Consider the following 20,146-nt stretch of genomic DNA (forward strand, 5'->3'; position numbering starts at 1 on the left):
CTAGGTTGTTTTTCATCTATAGGTTATTTTCCTCTCTAGGGTATTTTTCCTTCTAGGGTTTTTCTCCTCTCTAGAGTGTAGGGTGTTTCTCCTCTCTAGAGTGTAGGGTGTTTCTCCTCTCTAGAGTGTAGGTTGTTTTTCCTTCTAGGGTGTTTTTCCTGGTTCTACTGCTTCTAATTCTGCTTGCTAAGAACTTTGTGAAACTGAGATGTATTAGGGGCTTTATACATCGATTCGATTTTTATTTGGGTTTTATCCAGCCTTTTTATTATGACTTTTTCTGTATGGCTTTAAAGGCATAACGCCAAAATAATATAAATATTTCATTTTGAAGAAAAACAATTTAAGTGAAGCAACAGTTTTCACTATGGCAGATACAGTATATCTTACACAGCATATCAAACAAAAACAAGTCAAATAGCACTTCATGTTGATTGGACCGGCGCTACAGCTCTCTGGGCTCCTCTTTTACAAAGCAGCTTCTTGGCCGATTCCTTAAACTCCTCTGTCTTCAGAACATATATGATGGGGTTGAGCATGGGCGGCAGCACCGAGGTCAGGGAGAGGTTGATGATCCGGGCGTTGGTTGGTATGATTGGGTGAAGGAGGAAGGTGAAATTAATAGGCAGGTAGAATATGGCTACGAGTATCAGGTGTGAGGTACACGTCTTCACGGCTCTGACTCTGAGAGAGGGAGAGAGAGACAGCGGGAGAGAGAGTAGAGAGAGAGAGAAGGACAGAGAGGGAGAGACAGAACGAGAGAGGGAGAGAGGAAAAGACATAGGAGAGACAGGGAAAGAGAAGGGGAGAGAGGGAGAGGGAGAGACATGGAAAGAGAAGGAGAAATGACAGAGAGGGAGAGAGAGAAGATAGAGGAAAAGACAGTGTAGGAGGGAGAGAGGAGGAGAGACAGGGAGAGAGGAGAGACAGGGAAAAAGAAGGAGAAAGGACAGAGAGGGAGAGACAGAAAGAGAGAGAAGGAGAGAGAGGAAAAGACAGTGTAGGAGAGAGAGGGAGAGAGGAGGAGAGACAGGGAAAGAGGAGCAGAGACAGGGAGAGAGGGGAGAAAGTGTGTGTGTGAGAGAGGAGAGAATAAAGGATGAAAGTGTCAGTACAGTAAGTCATCATCTATCCAGTTCAATGACATTCTCAATATTTCCCAGCATGTATCACTCTAACAAAATACACCATACAGTTGAAGTCTGAAGTTTACATACACTTAGGTTGGAGTCATTAAAACTCGTTTTTAAACCACTCCACACATTTCATGTTAACAAACTATAGTTTTGGCAAGTCGGTTAGGACATCTACTTTGTGCATGACACAAGTAATTTTTTCAACAATTGTTTACAGACAGATTATTTAACTTATAATTCACTGTATCACAATTCCAGTGGGTCAGAAGTTTACATACACTAAGCTGACTGTAGCCGTTATATCGCTCAGGAAGGAGATGCGTTCTGTCTCCTGGAGATGAACTTAAGTTGGTACGAAAAGTGCAAATCATTCCCAGAAAAACAGCAAAGTACCGTGTGAAGATGCTGGAGGAAACAGGTACAAAAGTACCTATATCTACAGTAAAATGAGTCCTATATCAACATAACCTGAAAGGCCACTCAGCAAGGAAGAAGCCACTGCTCCAAAACGGACATAAAAAAGCCAGACTATAGTTTGCAACTGCACATGGGTACAAAGATCATACTTTTTGGAGAAATGTCCTCTGGTCTGATGAAACAAAAATTGAACTTTTTGGCCATAATGACCATCGTTATGTTTCGAGGAAAAAAGGGGAGGCTTGCAAGCCGAAGAACACCGTCCCAAAAGTGAAGCACGGTGGTGGCAGCATCATGTTGTGGGGGTGCTTTGCTGCAGGAGGGACTGGTGCACTTTACAAAATAGAAGGCATCATGAGGCGGGAAAATTATGTGGATATATTGAAGCAACATCTCAAGACATCAGTCAGGAAGTTAAAGCTTGGTCGCAAATAGGTCTTCCAAATGGACAATGACCCCAAGCATACTTCCAAAGTTGTGGTAAAATGGCTTAAGGACACCAAAGTCAAGGTATTGGAGTGGCCATCACAAAGCCTGACCTCAATCCCATAGAAAATTTGTGGGCAGAACTGAATAAGCATGTACGAGCAAGGAGGCCTACAAACCTGACTCAGTTACACCAGCTCCGTCAGGAGGAATGGGCCAAAATTCACCCAACTTATTGTGGGAAGCTTCTGGAATGCTACCCAAAACGTTTGACCCAAGTTAAACAATTTAAAGGCAATGCTACCAAATACTAATTGAGTGTATGTAAACTTCTGACCCAGTGGGAAGGTGATGAAAGAAATAAAAGCTGAAATAAATCCTTCTCTCTACTATTATTCTGACATTTCACATTCTTAAAATAAAGTGGTGATCCTAACTGACCTGCGACAGGGAATTTTTACTAGGATTAAATGTCAGGAATTGTCAAAAACTGAGTTTAAATATATTTGGCTGAGGTGTATTTAAACTTCCGACTTCAACTATTTATACAAAGGTATGTGGACACACCTTCAAATTAGTGGATTTGGCTATTTCAGCCACACCTATTGCTGACAGGTGCATAAAATCGCACACACAGCCATTCAATCTCCATAGAAAAGCATTGGCAATAGAATGGCCTTAATGAAGTGATCAGTGACTTTCAACGTCATAGGATGGTATCTTTCCAACAAGTCAGTTCATAAAATTTCTGCCCTGCTAGAGCTGCCCCGGTCAACTATAAGTGCTATTATTCTGAAGTGGAAATGACTAGGAGCAACAACGGCTCAGCCGCGAAGTGGTAGGCAACATAAGCTCACAGAATGGGACCACAAAGTGCTGAAGCATGTAGCACGTAGACGATTTGTCTGTCCTCGGTTGTAACACTCACTACAGAGTTTCAAACTGGCCGAGCAACTGTTTGTCGGGAGCTTCATGAAATAGGTTGTAATGGCCGGGCAGCCGCACACAAGCCGAAGATCACCGTGCACAATGCCAAGTGTCGGCTGGAGTGCTGTAAAGCTCGCCGACACTGGACTCTGGAGAAGTGGAAACAGGTTCTCTGGAGTGATGAATCACGCTTCACCTTCTGGAAGTCCGATGGACGAATCTGGGTTTGGTGGATGCCAGGAGAACGCTACCTGCCCCAATACATAGTGCCAACTGTAAAGTTTGGTGGTGGAGGTATAATGGTCTGGGGCTGTTTTTCATGGTTCGAACGAGGCCTCTTAGTTCCAGTGAAGGGAAATCTTAACGCTACAGCATACAATGGCATTCTAGACTCTGTGCTTCCAACTTTGTAGCAACAGTTTGGAGAAGGCCCTTTCCTGTTTCAGCATGACAATGCCCCAGTGCACAAAGCGAGGTCCATACAGAAATGGTTTGTCGAAATCAGTGTGGAAGAACTTGACTAGCTTGCACAGAACACTGACCTCAACCCGATCGAACACCTTTGGGATGAATTGGAACGCCGACTGCAAGCCAGGCCTAATCGCCCAACATCAGTGGCCGACATCACTAATGCTCTTGTGGCTGAATGGAAGCAAGTCCCCACTAGATGTTCGTGGAATGCCTTCCCAGAAGAGTGGAGGCTGTTATAACAGCAAAGGGTGGACCAACTCCATACTCAGGATTGGTGAACCGTACGCGGGGCGGTTGAGCTAATGTAGGCTAATGCGATTAGCATGAGGTTGTAAGAAATAAAATGAATCCCAGGACATAGACATATTTCAGAAAGGCAGAAAGCTTAAATTCTTGTTAATCTAACTGCACTGTCCAATTTACAGTAGCTATTACAGTGAAAGAATACCATGCTATTGTTTGAGAAGAGTGCACAATTATGAACTTGGAAATGTATGAATAAACCAATTAGGCACATTTGGGCAGTCTTGATACAACGTTTTGAATAGATATGCACGATTTCACTGGATCACTCTAAAACTTTGAACATACAGTGCTGCCATCTAGTGGCAAAGTCTAAATTGCGCCTGGGTTTGAAAAATTAATTTAAGCCCTTTCTTTTGCATTTCAAAGATTATGCTTTTTCTTTATATTATCTTTTACCAGATCTAATGTGTTATATTCTCCTACATTCCTCTCACATTTCCACAAACTTCAAAGTGTTTCCTTTCAAATGGTAGGAAGAATATGCACATCCTTGCTTCAGGGCCTGAGCAACAGGCAGTTAGATTTGGGTATGTCATTTAAGGCAAAAAATGAAAAACAGGGGCTGATCCTTATTAATACCCATGATTTTGGAATGAGATGTCTGACGAGCAGGTGTCCACATACTTTTGGTCCTGTAGCGAATATCTGAGACAGCACAACAATCAGTATCAGAGCTATATGTTTAGGTATATAAACAAAATATCTGTCTAAATCTCTGACTCTGATCAGTATGACTTCTCACCTGTCCTGGGGCAGTGTGATGGTGAACAGGGCGTGTGTGATACAGATGTATGATGATATGATGAAGACCATGGGGAAATAGAGGACTATACAGGGGTTGAGATAAGACATCACTATGTTAGGGACCACATCAGAACAGGGGGCCGCCAGACGGAACAGGGGACCGTGGTCACAGAAGTAGCTGTTGATCACCAGAGACCTACAATACAAAACATCTTCATTGTCCATATGTTACAGTGATCGACTGCTAATTTATTTTTCCAGCACCCGGTAACCGGTAACCTTTCGGCAACAGATTCACCTCCTCAGCCACCTACCGACAGAAGGAGAGTCGGGTGATGAGGGACACAGCCAGCAACACCAGGAACACAGCAAACGCCCAGGCAGCACCCGTCAGCTGGAACATGGACCTGTAAGTCACCATCATATGGTACCTATATGGACAGTGGAAAGAAGCTGTTAATTAACAAAGATTTTAGATGCAGTGTATTCATATTTCAGGTTGAACTATCAGTGAAAGTAGATACATTATTATCACACAAGGGGCAATTATGAAGGCCTTTTGAATTGTATTTTATTGAATTATTTGATTTGATGTACTATCTCAAACCTGAGTGGGCAGCAGATGGCCACCAGTCTGTCGTAGGAGAGGATGGTGAGGTTGAAGGACTGCATGGTGAGGAAGAGGAAGATGAAGAAGAGGCTAGCGAGGCACTGGTTGTAGGAGATGAGCTGTCTGCTGAACAGGAACGTATCCAGGAGCTTGGGGACCAGGGCAGTGCTCCCACACACGTCTGCGAAGGCCAGGTTGAACACAGCAATGTACTTGGGGCTGTAAGGTTAAGATCGTGACTTGATTATCTCCATGGGGAAATGTTTGTTTATGCACTAGACACAGGACCTAGACATTTACAGAGAAGGTAAATACAATCAATCAGAGGTCAAAAAGTGCAGATCCTATATATCTGTCCACTGTCATCAGTAATGTGTAAGTTATCAACTATAGACCATCCAGCTGGACCTAATGGTGGTTTTCATTCAGAATCAACTATAGACCATCCAGCTGGACCTAATGGTGGTTTTCATTCAGAATCAACTATAGACCATCCAGCTGGACCTAATGGTGGTTTTCATTCAGAATCAACTATAGTTTTCATTCAGATGCCTTATTGAGAGGCAGGCCGGTAACCAGGAATACAGTTGAAATCCAGAGCTGATGGGGGGAATCTAAAAGGAGTTAACTAGCAGTCAGTGCCCCTGTGATGCTTCAGCTTGTGTTGTGTGTGTTGTGGTTCATCTGGTTGGGTTCTGGGACTGCAAAAATATAGTCCAATAAAGGTAGAATTATGCTGTATTATTACCACTGAGATAAAATCAAGTCAAAATCAAATCAAATTTATTTATAAAGCCCTTCTTACATCAGCTGATATTTCAAAGTGCTGTACAGAAACCCAGCCTAAAACCTCAAACAGCAAGCAATGCAGGTGTAGAAGCACGGTGGCTAGGAAAAACTTTCTAGAAAGGCCAGAACCTAGGAAGAAACCCAGAGAGGAACCAGGCTATGAGGGGTGGCCAGTCCTCTTCTGGCTGTGCCGAGTGGAAATTATAACAGAACATGGCCAAGATGTTCAAATGTTCATAGATGACCAGCAGGGTCAAATAATAATAATCACAGAGGTTGTAGAGGGTGCAACAGGTCAGCACCTCAGGAGTAAATGTCAGTTGGCTTTTCATAGCCAAGCATTCAGAGTATCTCTATAAAGAGGACTGATTACCTGTGGAGACTGCTGTCCATGTAGATAACCATCATGACGAAGGTGTTGCCGACCTAGACCCAATACACACACACACACGATCACACACACACGAGATACCATGACCCAAAATGTAAATACCGGTACATCTATTTGGCCGTTGACTATAGCCCCCCAGCTGTAATAATACTACACCATATTAGGATTTCTTAAGTTCAAAAAACATACATAAGTGTGCTTTCGATAGGAAAGTGAAGCCTTTTCTAGCTTATCAAGTGGATCAACTAGCTGACGCTGGCGGTACGTAACGACCTGGACCAGAGCTAGTAAGTAACAGCCTAGATTACAGCTAGTTACTAACACCCTGGACCAAAGCTAGTTACTAACAGACTGGACAAGAGCTAGTTAGTAATGCCCTGGACCAGAGCAAGTTACTAACATACTGGGGCAGGGCTAGTTAGTAACGCCCTGGACCAGAGCTAGTTAGTAACATCATGGACCAGAGCTAGTTGGTAACAGCATGGACCAGAGCTAGTTTGTATCAGCATGGGACAGAACTCGTTTGTAACAGCCTGAACCAGAGCTAGTTTGTAACAGCCTGGACTAGGGCTAGTTTGTAACAGCCTGGATCACAGCTAGTGTGTAACAGCCTGGACCAGAGCTAGTTTGTAACAGCATGGACCAGAGCTAGTTTGTAACAGCCTGGGTAGAACTCGTTTGTAACAGCCTGGATCACAGCTAGTTTGTAACAGCCTGGATCACAGTTAGTTTGTAACAGCCTGGACCAGAGCTAGTTTGTAACAGCCTGGATCAGAGCTAGTTTGTAACAGCCTGGATCACAGCTAGTTAGTAATAGCATGGACCAGAGATAGTTTGTAACAGCCTGGACCAGAGCTAGTTTGTAACAGCCTGGACCACACCTAGTTTGTAACAGCATGGACCAGAGGTCGTTTGTAACAGCGTAGACCAGAGCTATGGACTGACCAGAGAGATGATGTATACGAAGCAGAGGAAGACATAATAGTACTCCATGTGGGGGATGTCGATGAAACCACTGATGAAGAAGTAAGGGGGTCGGATAAAGGTGTCAATGTTCCCTGTCTGGTTAGGGTCAGAGGTCAGGTAACTCATCCTGACTGGTGGTGTTATCAGTGATTCCTCCTGGCTCGAAATAATCTGTGGAAATATAAAATAAATACATCACTGTTTTTTAATTCACCTGTTGAGACATTGTAATGCGTGAAACATCATCAGTACAAAGGCAAATATCAAAGTTCAATTGTCTATTTTTTATATAATTATATATATTTTTTAAATAAGAATACAATTATTTTAACTGATAAAGTATAAAATAGAATCCATTTTACTTTTACCTCAGACACAGTTAAACAATTCTAATGAATAATCCAAGGAATAGCATTGTAAAACTGATATTGGTTTCACGTTCCCTCCATTAGAATAACACTTACCTGTTGGTCCCACATACTGTATAGTCTAACATGGTACAACTACATACTGCAGAAACGAAGTCTAACCTGGTCTTACCACAGACTGGATCCAACTGTCTCTCTTCAGTAGTCTGGTGATTTGTGTTGGACTGAAGACCCATTTGTGGTGCTGGCTCTGAGTCCACCTCCACTGTTATACCTGCAGTCTCATGGTGAATCTGTAGTAGGGTGTCCCCTGTGGGCCACCGTACTTGTGTATGACATACCTAGATTGAGTGAAGTAGACGTGTCAGAGATGAATACCCTTGCTGTTGTTGTTGTTGTATGGTTGTCATAGGACACATCTCAATGCCCTTCTGGAACTACCAACCACACAGGCTGAGAAGAGAGAGGAGGGAGGCGATAGAAAGAGGAGGAAAGAGAGAGGAAGAAGGAGAAAGAGGAGAAAGCAGAGAGAAAGAAAGGAGAAAGCAGAGAGAAAGAGAGGAGAAAGGAGAGAGAAAGAGAGGCGAGAGAAAGAGAAGAGAGTTGACCATTCAGATCCCATCAGAGTTATATGTTTTGGTAATTGTAGTAATTTGAATAATTTAGCAGACACTCTCATCCAGTTGAGCAAATGAATTGAGCTAATGACAGTGGTGTAAAGTACTTAAGTGAAACTACTTTAAGGTGCTGCTTTTGAGGGTATATGTACTTTACTATTAATAATTTTTGGCTGCTTTTACTTTTACTTCACTACATTCCTTAAGAAAATGTAGTACTTTTTACTCCATACATTTTACTCCAGGATCTGTAGTATCATAGAGGATGATAACTAGACCTCTATCTATCTGTCAACACATGAGTCTCCTACTGAGTACACAGTCAGTCTAATGAGATAACATACAAGGACCGGCTTGTCCACATAGCTTAGAAACGCTCTCTGCAGATGAGAGGAGAGAGAGAGATAGATAGAAGGAGAGAGAGAGCAACTCATGTGTAACCAACAGGCCAAACCCAGCTAACAACAAACGTTCCCACAACGTTAGCGAACGCTCACTTACCCGTTTTATTACGTAATTAAGTAACATTTTCATAGGAATGTTCCCGTGATGTGCAAAGAATTTTTTCAAGATACCAATCCCTTAACTTCCCTGGGCTAGGTGGGACGCTTGCGTCCCACCCAAGTCAACAGTCAGTGGAATCGCATGGCGCGAAATACAAATACCTAAAAAATGCCACAACTTCAATTTCTCAAACATATTACTATTTTACACCATTTTTAAGACAAGACTCTCGTTAATCTAACCACATTGTCCGATTTCAAGCGAAAGCAAAACATTAGATTATGTTATACATAATTTACAGCGAAAGCGAAACATTAGATTATGTTATAAAATACATGCATGTTTTGTTCAATCAAGTTCATATTTATATCAAAAACCAGCTTTTTACATTAGCATGTGATGTTCAGAACTAGCATACCCACCGCAAACTTCCGGTGAATTTACTAAATTACTGATGATTAACGTTCACAAAATACATAACAATTATTTTAAGAATTATAGATACAGACCTCCTTTATGCAATCGCGGTGTCAGATTTTAAAATAGCTTTTCGGCGAAAGCACATTTTGCAATATTCTGAGTACATAGCCCGGCCTTCACGGCTAGCTATTTTGACACCCACCAAGTTTGGCCCTCACCAAACTCAGAATTACTATTAGAAAAATTGGATTACCTTTGCTGTTCTTCGTCAGAATGCACTCCCAGGACTTCTACTTCAACAACAAATGTTGTTTTGGTTCCAAATAATCCATAGTTATATCCAAATACCTCCGTTTTGTTCATGCGTTCAGGTCACTATCCGAAGGGTGATGCGGCAGCGCATTTCGTGACCAAAAAATTCAAAATATTCCATTACCATACTTCGAAGCATGTTAAAATCAATTTTTATGCTATTTTTCTCGTCAAATAGTGATAATATTCCAACCGGGTGACGTTGTATTCATTCAAAGGCTGAAAGAAAAAAATTGAGAATTCTCATGAACGCGCATCTCCAGTGTCACTGTTCCCAGGCTGACCACTCACAAATTCTCCTGCTGTTTTTGCCCAGAGACAGCAGACATCCCATTACACTTTCTGGCGCCTTCTGAGAGCCAATGGAAGCCTTAGACAATGTCACATTACAGCAGAGATGCTGTATTTTCGATAGAGATGCAACTGAAGGACAACAAATTGTCAGATATGGCACTTCCTGTATGGAATCTTCTCAGGTTTTGGCCTGCCATATGAGTTCTGTTATACTCACAGACACCATTCAAACAGTTTTACAAATTTTAGAGTGTTTTCTATCCAAATCTTCTAATTATATGCATATTCTCGTTTCTGGGCAAGAGTAGTAACCAGTTTAAATCAGGTATGTTTTTTATCCGGCCGTGCAAAAACTGCCCCCTAGCCCCAACAGGTTAATGTTAAATAGAACTTACCCAGAACATGATATGAATATTCTAGAAAAGTATCATGAGAATGTTTCAAAATACTTTTATAAAAAAAAATTAAAATGACATTAGACATCATGTCTTGTTACTGTTGCTGAGCCAATTAAGGCCCTGATTGTTGAACCACTGATCCATTCACTGGTCTTTTTCTGTTGACAAAGTTAGGGATACCCACACAGTGCTTTTAAGATAGTGTTTTCAACTTACATATTTGACACACATGATTACATTGTGCGTGTTCAATTAATCAGTCGTTGTTATTCAACATATTCTCATGTGCGATTATGAACTTACAATCTCTTAGTTTACGTTACTCCGATCTTCCTGCTACGCCACCACGTCCATTTAAGGTATCAATTATTCTGACTATTCTCTCATTATTTACTTATTTCAGAAAGAATAATAAACCCCACACTGCTCTTGATAGTATCACTGCTCTTTATTAAGCTTTATGTATCGGCTTATTCAACTGTTACCATGTACCTGCAACAAAGATAGCTCAGATGTGTCTTTTGAATTACTATTTCAGCAAATGTTGGTGGGGCATATGAACCTGTTTTGATGATACTCCTGAATCTCTATGATCAATAAAATATTTTCTTGAGTGTACTTTTAACAGAGCTGGGATTTATTTAATGTGCATTCACCCTATTGCTTCCACCTATAAAGTTGTTTCAGAGTGCCTAGTGAGGAGGGGTTAGGGATTCTTCTGGACAGGACCTAAATGTACTGGCCTAATAACCACATGCCCTAGAGATATGCCTTATATGGACAGTGGTTAGAGCGATCATTGGTGCTGGTGGCCTGGGTTCAAGACCCAGGCAAGCAATATATGTTAACGTCATTATTTGGCAGCAGTTACAACACACTTTTCTGAGATAATTAAATGCAGTTTCTCATTTTACATTTGAGAACTTTACAGTCCAATATCAAACAGCCACGAAGAGGTAGGCTCTCTCTCTCTCAGTTGTCTATGTACATCAACAACTAGCTAATGTTAGCCAGAGTGAGGTGAGCTCAACTCTAACGAGAAAACAGTAGATAAACACATTTTCTGCTTCTAGTTGGCCGTCAACATACCACTGATCAATGATAAACGATGGGGAGTAGTAGCCTGCTCGCCCTCTGCAGCTTGCCTGCCAATGCATGCTTGTCCCAACCAACGTTTTGACAACTGAATGGGAACTTGCCTGCCTGCTCATTTGATCAATGCCAAATCCATTTGATTGACAACTAGAGATATGCTAACTGTTGATAACATGACTAGAATAGCTGGCTAGCAAAGTGATTCACATTTCTTGCTAGTTAAGCAAAGGACACCTACATCTGTAGCTGTAGCCACCGAAATACGATATGGGGGAAAAAGTCACTCATCCACTGATCCAAGGACAGGACATCCTCCCTAGCTAACATTAGCCCTTGTGTATTTAGCTTGCTAAATAAATAGCTACATAAATAGATAAGCTAGCCTATTAGCCAAATTACTCTATGTCATGGAATTTTGAGTCAAATATAACCTACTGTTAAAACCTCATATGAATGTTCGTTTTGTAGTTTAAACTGGGACTTCTCTATATTTTTTACTGATATTATGATTGTCTATTGGATTCCAATCGGCAAAGTAGTTAAAATGCTGTACGTTCGACTTTAAATTGTTGAAATAAGTAAGTTCCCATGAAACATGTCTGGAACATTAATATCTTATATTATGAGGACATGGCAACCATGTCCTGTATATGTTCGGTAAACATGGTAACCATGTTCACACACACAACAGTCAAGTATTATCAGTACTGTAATGGCTTACAGATTGCAGTGACACTGATGACGCTATGACACTTACAATGGCTTGTTTTTATTGTCACTAAGCTTCAAATAAAATAAATATAGCTATTTCATTAACAACAATGCACAGTGACGTAGTGGTCTTCTCTCATATAAACATTACCCATATTTTATATTTCTCTTGTGTCTGTAACTTTAAATGAATTTTGTAAAAGGTTCCTTTAAATGAGACCAAACTCTTTGGTCCTGAGTGGCTCAGACTGACTTCCCAGGATGCATCCCAAATGGCACCCTATTCCCAATATAGTGCACTGCCTTTGGGTCCAGGCCTAAAGTAGTGCACTATAAAGGGAATAGGGTGCCATTTAGGACAGAGACCCAGTCTCCTCTTGTCTTCCAGCTTCTCCACTGCATCCCCGTAGGCCTCAATAACCAGGTCCTAATTGAATGAATGCAACCATTTATTAATAATTGTAAATATGGGTGATGATGATGACACAATGGAAATAAACATTAACTGCTATGCTGGTGGGGATTGTGACCTACCAAAGCTGTGTAGCATATTATAGCTATAATTTCCTTGACTTCATTATTATATCTCTTTATTCAAAGGGACTGTGGATTCATTGATAAAGAGTCAGGTTACAATCAAGCTCCTTTCTATAGATTAATCCTTTCCATCTAGCAGCAGCACAAACTTTAGTTGCACAACAACAGGTCATCTCCATCACTTCACTTCTCTGTCATTTACACATCTCTCACGTGAATCTCTGGGAAGGGTACTTTCAGAATAAAGCCCCGAAATAAAAGTATTGATAGACCTTACATACAGTCGTTCTGATGACTAAACTATCGCTGAATACCATGGCTACACTAGTACTATTGACAGTCTCTTCATGGTGTGCTTGGGGCTATGATCCTGGCCTAGTAGGCATAAGAAAGAACAAGATCCAGATCAATCTTTGCCGTGAAAAAAGAAAAGTAAAACGTATTCCGAGAGGGCTTCAACCTTGTCCAATTTTCATCCTCGTTCAATCTTAATCAGTGTTTAGACAATTGGGTGTTTGTTCTGCTCTGTATCGGGTGGTTGTGGTGTGGATCGGGTCGTTGTGGTGTGCATCGGGTCGTTGCGGTGTGCATCGGCAATAGGGCCCAAAACAATTGGCCCTTCGTTGTCCGGGTTTGGCCGGGGTAGGCCGTCATTGTAAATAAGAATTTGTTCTTAATAACAGACATCCCTAGTTAAATAAAGGTTCAATAAAAAAAAAAGATTTATTGGGGTTATACAATCAAATCAAGATTATTTTTCTTTTGAACAGGACACATGTTGTGTACACAGTACAATCAATTTTTAACTTGCAGGTATAACTCTCGACATTGTAACAACAAAATAATGAAGTAGAATATCCAATGTAATAAAACCCTTTAGATACAGTAGATACAGGACAATATACAGGTGTAGTAATGTAAAGTGCTAACAGAAGAAGCCGGAACTATTTAAACCTTGGACTGTGGTTATTCAACAGAAATCCAGTCTGATCTTGCTTGTAGACAAAGCAACTCTTAAAGGCAACGTAAACTCTGCTGATGTGAGTTGAATTGGAAATTATTTTAAAACCTTTAAACGCACATTAGTGCAGTTTCTGACTGAATCCTGGGCCAAGTCACAAAAATAATACTTTTCAAGACCTCATTTCATCACTGCAGTTCTTTTTCTAGACAGTATCTGAACCAATCTCTTTCTAATCTCCTTGGTCTTCAGACAGTAGACTGTAGGGTTGATCAGAGAAGGTAACAGCGTGGCCAAAATCAGTAAAGCATTACGCTCTGTCAGATTCAGCCTCAGCCCTATCCTCGTCAACAACACAGAGACTAACTTGGGAGCGTAGTAACAGGACACCACAATGATGTGACAAATACAGGTATTAAACACCTGCACTCTGCTCTCGTTGTTAGGCAGTCTCAGTACTGTGTAGATCAGATTCACGTATGACAGCAGAATGAATGTGAGCTGTGCACCAACCAACCACAGACCCAGGATTGTGGGAAGCATCCAATAGGGTTCAGGGTTGACACAGGCGGCTCTGACCATAGCAGGATAGTCACAGAACACATATCTAATGATGGGCTGGCAGTATGGAAGGCTGTCTGCCTGAGCTGCTACTACCCCCATGACCCCTAACCCTATCAGCCAGGTAGCTGTGATCAACAGGAAGAGCCGCGGGTTAGTTAGGATGATGTGGTACCTAAGAGGAGTGCTGATAGCGATGGTTCGGTCCAAAGCCATCAGGGACAGGGCCAGACACTCTTCGATGTCACCCAGGTGGTAGATGTACATGTTTGATAAGCAGGAGTAGTAGGAGATGGTTTTGACCTCGGCCAGCAGGACAGAGATCATGGTGGTGCTGGTGCTGGTGGTGAACATGATGTCCACCACGGCCAGGTTACAGATAAGGAGGTACATGGGCGTGTGCAGCCGTCTGTCCGTCGCGATGATGCAGATGTTGGTGCCGCTTCCCAGAAGCACAAGGAAATAGGTGATGAAGATGAGGAAGCCCAGGAGCTTCTGGTGAGAGAGGTGGTCGAAGCCTGTGATGATAAACTCCTCCACATTCTTCCCCGTGAAATTCACTGAAGACATCCTACACAAGCATCAGCCTAGACAGACATAAAGATGATATATAAAGACAACAACTCAACAGTTAAACTAAGACACTAACAAGTGTTGACACAAGTCGCACAATCAAAGCCCCCCATTGAAGCTAGCTGAGTAGACAGAACTGTGAAACCACTAGGCTGTGTACTGTGACACTGTGACTCTGTCAGCACTTATACATTAGGTGACCAACCCACGTGGTGAAAAGGAGGGGGAGGTGTTTCCAAAATAATAGGTCAGGACCCACTGGGAGGAGACAGCCAATTGGTTTTGAATCATGGCCTAAGTTTTGGTCTTGGATATCATTATTTGGAAACCTTGTCACAACTGTCGTGGAAGAGAGAAGGGGACCAAGACGCAGCGGGTTGTGTGCTCAACATATTTATTATAAAAAATGCGAACACCACGGAAAAACAATAAACAAACTAACGACAGGAACAGAGAAGCAGACTCAACAAAAGCAGTGCTCTCAAACAACTACCCACAAGTGACAAACAAAAACACACACCTATTTATAGGTCTCCCAATCAGAGGCAACTAGAAACACCTGCCTCCAATTGAGAGTCCATCACCCAACCTACACATAGAAAACTAACCTAGAACATACACAACACAAACCCTCTGCCACGTCCTGACCAAAACTAATACAATTACTCCCTCTGCTGGTCAGGACGTGACAGTACCCCCCCCCCCCCTAAAGGTGCAGACCCTGAATGCACCTCAAAAGAAAAAACACAGAAAACCCCCCAAAACAAACAGAAAAATCCCCCCTAAACTAAAGGGAGGGAAGGGAGGGTGGCTGCCGTCAATGACGGCACAGTGCTACACCCCCCCCTCCCCAACACACCTACATCGGAGGTGGCTCATGTGCGGGACGTGGACCCCACTCCACCCTTGGCGTCGCCCACTTAGGTGGTGCCCCTGGCCGCGCCGGAGGACTGGTGGGTGACCCTGACCTCGCCCGGCTGGCGGGCGATTCTTGCTGCGCCCGGCTGGCGGGTGTCTCTTGCTGCGCCCGGCTGGCGGACGACCCTGGCTGCGCCCGGCTGGCGGGTGGTGATGGCTGCGCCCGGCTAGCGAGTGGCGATGGCAGCTCCGGAACGGCGGGCCACTCAGGCAGATCCGGACAGGCGGACACTCTGGCAGATCCGGACAGGCGGGCCACTCTGGCAGATCCGGACAGGCGGGCCACTCTGGCAGATCCGGACAGGCAGCCACTCTGGCAGATCCGGACTGGCGGGCCACTCTGGCAGATCCGGACAGGCGGGACAATCTGGCAGATCCGGACAGGCGGGACTATCTGGCAAATCCGGACAGACGGGCCGCTCTGGCAGCTCCGGACAGGCGGGCCGCTCTGGCAGATCCGGACAGGCGGACACTCTGGCAGATCCGGACAGGCGGGCCACTCTGGCAGATCCGGACAGGCGGGCCACTCTGGCAGATCCGGACAGGCGGGACAATCTGGCAGATCCGGACAGGCGGGACTATCTGGCAGATCCGGACAGACGGGCCGCTCTGGCAGCTCCGGACAGGCGGGCCGCTCTGGCAGCTCCGGACAGGCGGGCCGCTCTGGCAGCTCCTGATTGGCGGGCGGCTCTGGCAGCTCCTGACTGGCAGGCGGCTCTGGCAGCTCCTGACTGGCTGGCTGCTCTAGACTGGCTTGCGGCTCTGGCGGCTCCAGACTGGTTGGCGGCTCCAGACTGGCGTGGCTGGGCTGACGCAATAGAAGCCTGATGCGTGGGGCTGGTACTGGACGTGCCAGTCTGGGCACACGCACCTCAGAGCTAGTGTGGGGAGCGGGAACAGGCCGAGTCGGACTGGGTTGACGCACTAGAAGCCTGATGCGTGGGGCTGGTACTGGACGTGCCAGCCTGGAGACAAGCACCTCAAGGCTAGTGCGTGTAGCGGGAAACACTGGACCGTAGAGGTGCACTGGCGGTCTCGAGCGCAGGGCTGGCATCACCCCTACTGGCTGGATGCCCACTTTCCCCTGGCACATGCGGGGCGCTGGTACTGCGCGTACCGGCCTGAAAATACCCGGCCTCGCCACAGCACCCATCACCCCAAAGCACGGGACCTGTCCAGTTTGTCTCTGCCCAAAAAGGGTACAGGAAGCTGGCCTGGGGCTCCATCCTCGCCGCGCCAAACAGCCCTTAAGCCCCCCCAAAAAAATTATTGGGGCTGCCTCTCAGGCTCCCTTACCAGCCGTGTTCCTCGGTCCTCGCCAGATTTCCTCCGCTGCTTGGTCTTGTTGTGGTGGGTAGTTCTGTCACAGCTGTCGTGGAAGAGAGAATGGGACTAAGACGCAGCGGGTTGCGTGCTCAACATATTTATTATAAAAAATGCGAACACCACGGAAAAACAATAAACAAACTAACGACAGGAACAGAGAAGCAGAGTCAACAAAAGCAGTGCTCTCAAACAACTACCCACAAGTGACAAACAAAAACACACACCTATTTATAGGACTCCCAATCAGAGGCAACTAGAAACACCTGCCTCCAATTGAGAGTCCAGCACCCAACCTACACATAGAAAACTAATCTAGAACATACACAACACAAACCCTCTGCCACGTCCTGACAAAAAATAATACAATTACTCCCTCTGCTGGTCAGGACGTGACAAACCTATATAGTTTGACATAAGAAAACTAACTAAACCATCACACTTCATAGTCAAAGCCCAGATTGTCACGTCCTGACCAGTATAAGGTGTTATTGGTTATTGTAGTTTGGTCAGGACGTTGCAGGGGGTATTTGTTTTAGGTGGTTCGGGGTTTAATGGGATGTGTATTTATGTAAGAGGGGTGTTTGATTTATGTGTTCTGGGGGTTTTGGGTAATGTTCTTGTTTTGTATTTCTTAAGTTTTCTATGTTGTGTATTTCTTTGTGTTGGCCTGGAATGGCTCTCAATCAGGAACAGCTGTACATCGTTGTTGCTGATTGAGAGTCATACTTAGGTAGCCCTGTTTCACCTGTCCCTTTGTGGGAAGTTGTTGTTTGGATAGCTGTGTGTAGCCTGCAATCCTGTTCGTTCGATCAGTTTCTTGTTTTGTAATTTTTTGTTCAATAAAAGTCACCATGAGCACTCAACCCGCTGCACCTTGGTCCACTACATACGACGACCATTACACAGATCCAAAAGTCATCAGCCAATATGACCACAGAGTGCAACACTGCTGGCTTTCATCTCTCCTCTCTGACCGGGGAATGACTGTCTATAACCCATCAGTGAATTACCAATAAGAAACAGGCCAGCTGTACTGAGGACCTAGACGCCTGGATCTGAGTACCCCTCAGGATATAGCATCTCCTTAAAAGTGAGTGGTATCTTACCTCTTGGGAGTAAACACCTACAGACCACAGGTTTAATCATTAGACGCTATGCTATGCTATGCTACGCTACACTATGCTATGGAGCTATATTTTCTCTGAGGAGTAAACACCTACAGACCACAGGTTTAATAATTAGACGGTATGCTATGCTATGCCATGCTACACTATGCTATGGAGCTATATTTTCTCTGAGGAGTAAACACCTACAGACCACATTTTTAATCATTAGACACTATGCTATGCTACGCTTTCTCTGGGGCTCAACACCTACAGTCCCCAGGTGCAGAGGTCTAATCATTAGACTAATGGTTTCCCTGAATCCCTACCTCTCTTATTAAGGTTAATAAACATCATCAGGGAGCAGTATTACCACTTTCTCATTGAATTGATAGTCCCACTGATCCATCCAAGTGGCTTCATGTCGACAAAGATACAGTAGATGATATGTAATGTATACGCTATCTCTAGATATACCCAGGCAATTCACACAAGAAGGTAAACTTCGACGGCCCCACCTGCTTCATACTGCAAGACTAAACTACAACTATCAGATTATAATGTATCTCAAGGTAGTGGTAAAAGTGAAAACATACATTTGGGCCTAACATCGTGGCCTAAAGACATAGGCCCCCAAATCATCTGTAGCATGATGTAACCAACAACAGTTCCATCGTCACCTGCATGGCTACCTGTAAACAGGTGAGGAGATGACTCGGCCATCCCAGGTCTACCAACACTCTAATTAGGTCTCTGATGACCACCTGACTGTTGAGCCTGAATCTGAGGAGAGTGACAGGGACACCACACCTGGTGGGAATACTGTTCTGCCATCACACATCTTGTTACTGTACACTCATTAGGAGAGAGCGAGAGAGAGAGTAAGGCCAAAGCTATGGGTGTAGGCAAGCTAATTGTAAGTTACTGTAAAATGTCCATTTGCTGAATCTTGCCAAAATACTATATATCTATCTTTCTACATTGTCACTAAAAGACCCAACAGTTAGTGGGTTGGTAATATGTTCAACAGTGTGATATCAATCTTCTCATAGGATCTGATGTCACTCTGTACACAGTGAACAAGTAGGCAGTCATCAGAGAGCCAATTATAATGTTGATACATCTGAGAAGAGTGTTTACAGGTAGACAGCTTAGGCTGGGGAGAGTTAGGATGTTTTAGGGTCAAAGGGCTAAAGAACAAGGTTCTTCCAGGTCAAAAAGTGCAAGTCTGCACTTTTGTTCCTACCTTGCATGCTGTCTACTGCAAAGCACTTGAAAATAAACTACTGGAAATGTAGGACTAGACAAAGCTGTCCCTTCTCCCGCTTTTATTCACTATTGTGAAAAGTCACTGGTCATCTTTGTGGACTATATTCGGCCTTGTCTCAGGATGGTAAGTTGGTGGTTGACGATATCCCTCCAGTGAAGTGGGGGCTGTGCTTTGGCTAAGTGGGTGGGGTTATATCCTGCCTGTTTGGCCCTGTCCGGGGGTACCATCGGATGGGGCCACAGTGTCTCCTGACCCCTCCTGTCTCAGCCTCCAGTATTTATGCTGCAGTAGTTTATGTGTCAGGGGGGCTAGGGTCAGTCTGTTATATCTGGAGTATTTCTCCTGTCTTATCCGGTGTCCTGTGTGAATTTAAATATAAAGCATCTCTAATTCTTTCTTTCTCTCCCTAGGAGGACCTTAGCCCTAGGAACATGCCTCAGAACTACCTGGCATGATGACTCCTTGTTGTTCCCAGTCCACCTGGCCGTGCTGCTGCTCCAGTTTCAACTGTTCTGCCTGCAGTTATGGAACCCTGACCTGTTCACTGTGATGACTATTACAGTCCCTGTGGCTCAGTTGGTAGAGCATGGTGTGTGCAATGCCAGGGTTGTGGGTTCGATTCCCACTGGGTCCTAGTACAAAAGCAAAATCGGAAATGTATGCATTCACTACTGTAAGTAGCTCTGGATAAGAGCGTCTGCTAAATGCCTAAAAAAAAAATTAAAAAATGTAAAAAGATATTTGACAATGCTAGTAACTTATGAACATTTGAACATCTTGGCCATGTTCTGTTATAATCTCCACCCAGCACAGCCAGAAGAGGCTGGCCACCTCTCATAGCCTGGTTCCTCTCTAGGTTTCTCCCTAGGTTTGGCCTTTCTAGGGAGTTTATCCTAGCCACCATGCTTCTACACCTGCATTGCTTGCTGTTTGGGGTTGGGTTAGGCTTGTTTGGGGTTAGGCTGGGTTTCTGTACAGCACTTTGAAATATCAGC

The 20,146-nt window shown here is 44.0% G+C and overlaps 1 protein-coding gene across 1 annotated transcript; it reads right to left on the reverse strand.

Moving 5' to 3' along the window:
* Positions 1–425: 425 nt before the first annotated feature.
* Positions 426–14,531, reverse strand: LOC115202657 (uncharacterized). The gene is made up of 7 exons (XM_029766734.1): positions 13,593–14,531; positions 7,163–7,354; positions 6,200–6,252; positions 5,035–5,256; positions 4,742–4,858; positions 4,426–4,623; positions 426–684 (listed from the first exon to the last, which is right to left on the reverse strand). Exons 1-7 carry the CDS (start codon positions 14,529–14,531, stop codon positions 426–428), a joined length of 1,980 nt encoding a protein of 659 aa, XP_029622594.1.
* Between the last annotated feature and the right edge of the window lie 5,615 nt (positions 14,532–20,146).

Source organism: Salmo trutta, chromosome 12 (genome assembly GCF_901001165.1).
Source record: "Salmo trutta chromosome 12, fSalTru1.1, whole genome shotgun sequence".
Classification (NCBI taxonomy): domain Eukaryota; kingdom Metazoa; phylum Chordata; class Actinopteri; order Salmoniformes; family Salmonidae; genus Salmo; species Salmo trutta.

Excerpts from the sequence above, each read along its gene's own strand:
- LOC115202657 (XM_029766734.1), bottom strand. The coding sequence starts at position 14,531 with ATGTCTTCAGTGAATTTCACGGGGAAGAATGTGGAGGAGTTTATCATC. Across the intron at positions 6,253-7,162 it reads TCGTATACATCATCTCTCTG|GTCGGCAACACCTTCGTCAT; the intron begins GTCAGTCCATAG and ends TATTGGGTCTAG. Across the intron at positions 685-4,425 it reads ATCACACTGCCCCAGGACAG|AGTCAGAGCCGTGAAGACGT; the intron begins GTGAGAAGTCAT and ends TCCCTCTCTCAG.